The 4,679-nt window shown below is 46.2% G+C and overlaps 1 protein-coding gene across 1 annotated transcript; it reads right to left on the bottom strand.

The window, feature by feature from the left end:
- Nucleotides 1-2,733: 2,733 nt before the first annotated feature.
- On the bottom strand, nt 2,734-4,388 carry chst1 (carbohydrate (keratan sulfate Gal-6) sulfotransferase 1). The gene has a single exon (XM_063000144.1). It carries the CDS (start codon nt 4,344-4,346, stop codon nt 3,084-3,086), a length of 1,263 nt encoding a protein of 420 aa, XP_062856214.1. The 5' UTR covers nt 4,347-4,388; the 3' UTR covers nt 2,734-3,083.
- Between the last annotated feature and the right edge of the window lie 291 nt (nt 4,389-4,679).

The following is a 4,679-nucleotide window of genomic DNA, read 5'->3' on the forward strand; positions in this document are numbered from 1 at the left end:
CTGTAGTCCATCTGTTTCTCTGCATGCTTTGTTAGCCCCCTTTCATGCTGTTCTTCAATGGTCAGGACCCCCACAGGACCACCACAGAGCAGGTATTATTTAGGTGGTGGATCATTCTCAGCACTGCAGTGACACTGACATGGTGGTGGTGTGTGTTGTGCTGGTATGAGTGGATCAGACACAGCAGCGCTGCTGGAGTTTTTAAAAACCTCACTGTAACTGCTGGACTGAGACTAGTCCACCAACCAAAAATATCCAGCCAACAGCGCCCCGTGGGCAGCGTCCTGTAACCACTAATGAAGGTCTAGAAGCAATAGATGAGCGATAGTCTCTGACTTTACATCTACAAGGTGGACCAACTAGGTAGGAGTGTCTAATAGAGTGGACAGTGAGTGGACACAGTATTTAAAAACTCCAGCAGCGCTGCTGTGTCTGATCCACTCATACCAGCACAACACACACTAACACACCACCACCATGTCAGTGTCACTGCAGTGCTGAGAATGATCCACCACCTAAATAGTACCTGCTCTGTAGTGGTCCTGTGGGGGTCCTGACCAGTGAAGAACAGAGTAAATGCAGGCTAAAAAGTATGCAGAGAAACAGATGGACTACAGTCAGTAATTGTAGAACTACAAAGTGCTTCTATATGGTAAGTGGAGCTGATAACATGGACAGTGAGTGTAGAAACAAGGAGGTGGTTTTAATGTTATGGCTGATCGGTGTATATAAAACATACTAAACCTCAGAGTGACCAAAAATACATCCGCATCACCACCCAGTTCTTTCCCTCTATTTATTTTTTGGATATGTGTTCAGTCGGACGGCGTTAGCACTAATGTTAGAATTCTGAGGTGCAAATTTGATATTTGCATTTGATGCCCACGAGACTCAGACTGATCCTGAACTATTTAAATCAGCGCTGTGTAAACATGCATACATTACTTTTGTAAGCCACTCGCTGCAAGGGATGAAAAAAGAAAAGCAGATTTCCATGATAAGCCGGCTGAGTGTTAATGCTGATAGAGAGAAAGGTCAATTCATGCGAAAAATGACTTCTGTTTCCCTGCAATCACTGTCCTCATACCCCTTCTCCACCGACCGGGATCCGGCTCTGTTCCGGTTAACGAACTTGATTTTGAACCGGTTCTGCATGTTTCCACCGAAAAAAAAGAGGTTCCAGACAGCCAACTAGCATTCTAATCTGGCACCACAGAATACTTGGTTTTTCAGCGCGAACCGTGACGTCATCTGTGGGCGTGTCACAGTGTAGAGGCATTCACTTGAGACTGTATGGGTGTGTTCGAAAACCTAGTGAGCTGCCTTGCTGTCTTACTGACTACACAGGCAGCTGCCTCAGTGGAGAAGATTCTAATAGGTCAATGACTTATAAGGCAGGTTATTCGAACGCGCTACTTAGACAGCGATTCCATCAAGTTTCGCATTTAGCATTTTGTCATTCAAACCAATGGGATGGGGAGGCACAACACGCTAGCATGTCCACTAACTCTCTTCTCCCTATCTCCCTCCGTGTACCGAAGACGGTTAGATTCGCTGACAAGCCCGAACTTGCAAATAAGTTAAAAATCAATAATTTATATACGTTTGAAAATAACTCGTTCGTTTCTCCGCCCCGTCAGCCATGTTTTTATTATTTTTCTGTGAGAGAAGAGCTGCCGCACTGAATGCTGGGATTGCCTCGATCACTAAGGACGCTTCCGATGCTCACTCGTTCTCGAGTCAAAATAGCATTGACATTTTAAGATACCTTAGTAGTGAGGATTTTAAGGCATCTAGGATTTCGAACAGCCTCCTTCTCGGGAGCGCGCGTAGGATGACGTAAAATGCGTCTGTGTAGAGAGATCACTAGCTTTCAGAACACACCCTATAACATTATATAGAATTTAAACCACTTTCATCTCTTAAAGTTCACCTGATTAAATTTTGAGCCAGTTTGCCGCTGATATTCGCTGATATTTTCAAAGCGATAAACGGTGTGATATGATGCGGTAAAAGTGACCCGGACAGTACGAACAACGCTTAACGTGAAAAATAAAGCTTAACATGGCTTGTTGTACTAAAACAGAGCGCTTATAACCTGTAATAACGGAGAGAAATTGAGTGTTTCTGTGTGGTACTTTTAGTTAAATGTATTTAGTTGAAGCTTTTTGCGGATTCAGAACCCCGAGCTGCATAGACACCACACGTGATGTAAATCCAGCTAAACACAGACACGTGTGGAGATTTTAGACTGGATTTGATGGTTATTTCACACAGATGTTTGTTCGTTTCGTGGAACTTCAGTGATGTTTTATCGCTCAAGCCGAGCGCTGAATAAATCGGCTATTTGCGCCGAGAGTCGCGGTGAGAGAGAAGCGCAAACCGCTTCTCACGTCAGTGAACTAAAGAAAACAACTGCGACAAACACGTCTACGTCTTCTTATCACCAATAGCTGATCGATGCTTTTTGCATAAAAGCGAACATCTGTAACAACAGCACAAATGCTCGCACATAATCTCCACACTCCACCATCATGTTACTCTTAACTTACATTGTGTAACGCTTACTGCTGATGATAACGCATGCTTGGTTCCCAAAAGCTGGTGGAAACACAGGTCGGTTCTCTACAAAACACCAAGGTTCCAAAAAACCCGAACAAAACCGGTTCAAGAACCAGAGTTCTTTTGGTGGAAAAGCGCTATCAGTAAAAGAAAGAGCTGAGAAATCAGGACTGACTGCAACATTCACAAGTTTATTGCATGGTGTTCTTATTTCAGACCTCATTAGCAAATGGATGTGCATTTGTGAATTTTCAAACGTAGTTTCAGTCCTGCACCCAAACCACAAACCTTGATCAGAGCAATGGCCTGGATACAAGGAGCAAATAGTGTTTATTGGTAAACTTAATTAACACATCTGTCATTTCTGTCCTGTAATAAGTCGATCCCCAGTGGATCTTCATCCTTGTGGGTATTTTGGTTTGTTATTGTGCTGTTCGTATCGTGACTGAAAAGTTCATAGTGCAAACGTTTTAATTAAGGCAACATAGAAATGTAGAAAAATAGGTAAACCCCAGCCCTCCCTAAAAAGGTACAAACGTTTTGTCCTCGATCAGCGACATGGACAGGTTCTTCAGCTCCTCGGGTGAATTTGCAGCTTTGTATCCGAGTTCCTCCAAGACCTGCTGACACACTGTCTGGGTGTAGTCCACAATGTCATGCGAGAGTTTAAGCCTCCAGCTCTCGGCGTTGGCAGCAGAGTCTCTCACTGTTCCATATTTATGCTTTGCTAAGCCCTCGTTGCTCCCTCTGGTGTTGTTCCTAATCCACTCCTCTACCCCTTTCTCCATGGACAAGCCGAGAAAGGTGTAGATCTCACGCGTCTTTTGAAGAGGCCGGCGTGCCAAATCCTCGTATCGCACCAGCATGTAGCGTCCCCGGAGCCACGCCGGACGCTCGGAGCCTGTGCTGATCGACCGGAGAACGTCATCGCAGACCGTGGTGATCTGACTAAGGTCCAGGTTGTATGGTTTGCGCCCGGTGGCCCTCCATATTCTCCACAGACGATACGTGTCCCTGAAAGTCTCGATACGCGACGCCAAAATGCCCCGTGGATCCCGGACCAGCTGGATAATCTTCAGATTGAGTCGTGGATCTTCTACCAGGGCGCGGAGGTCACTTACTTCTGGGATCCGCACCGTCTTGATTGCAACGTGCCGCCTTTCTTTGCAAGACTCGGCTGCCAGGCTCAAGTTGAGCAGCGCGCACTTCCTGACGCACTCGCCCTCGTCTATATTTATGTCGTTAAGGTTGAAAGCATCACAGACAGGCGGAGAGCAAAGTGCCCGGCTGGCTCCTCGGCGGAAAAGCTTGTCCGTGCTGTGATTGGCAGGCTGAGGTTTGATGTAACTCTCTAAGAAGTACAGATCGCAGTGATACAGGCTGCGCAGAAGGTCGCGGCTCGCTCCGAGCATCACCCTGCGATCCGACGTGTACCGGCTGTGTGTGAGGTGAGGGAGTAGAGCGCTCTGAACGTGATAAAGTGGCTCAAATAAATAGAATACATCCGAGTGCTGGTTGAAAAGTTGGCCCGCAAAAGATGAGCCACTCCGAGTCGTGGCCAGGATCAGGATGTGCGTCTTTAATTTAGAGGTGTTATACGAGAAAAAAGAGAAATCGTCACAATAGCGCTCTGAGGTCTCTGATTCCTGAGCCAGGCCACAGTTCACAGGGCTCGGGACGGGACAGATCTGATAGGGTTCGGACGTGAACGTCCTGATCACTGTGTACTGGATGGCGATGGATGCCAGGCCGAGTAGAATCACAGCCTTCCAGGAACATTGCATGGCGCAGGAACTTCATTTAGACGCTGCAGTCGGATTCAGGGCCCATCGGCAAACGAAGAGCTAAGAGGAAACGAGAGGAGAGTCTGGGTGAGTGTGTGCCAGTTTCAGTAATTAACTACCTGACAAGTGGAAAATAACAAATGCCATATTTAACTTGATAAATGACACGTACACAATCAGAAAGTAAATGTAGACTTATACATGGTTGGTGTACCATAGCAATGTGTACGGTGCTGGTATAAGTGTACTACAAAAGTGTGTGTGCTGATGGTAAAAGTCTAATGTGGTGTGTGTGTGTGTGTGTGTGTGTGTGTGTGTGACACTGGTATGAGT

The sequence above is a fragment of the Trichomycterus rosablanca genome, chromosome 8 (genome assembly GCF_030014385.1).
Source record: "Trichomycterus rosablanca isolate fTriRos1 chromosome 8, fTriRos1.hap1, whole genome shotgun sequence".
Lineage (NCBI taxonomy): Eukaryota > Metazoa > Chordata > Actinopteri > Siluriformes > Trichomycteridae > Trichomycterus > Trichomycterus rosablanca.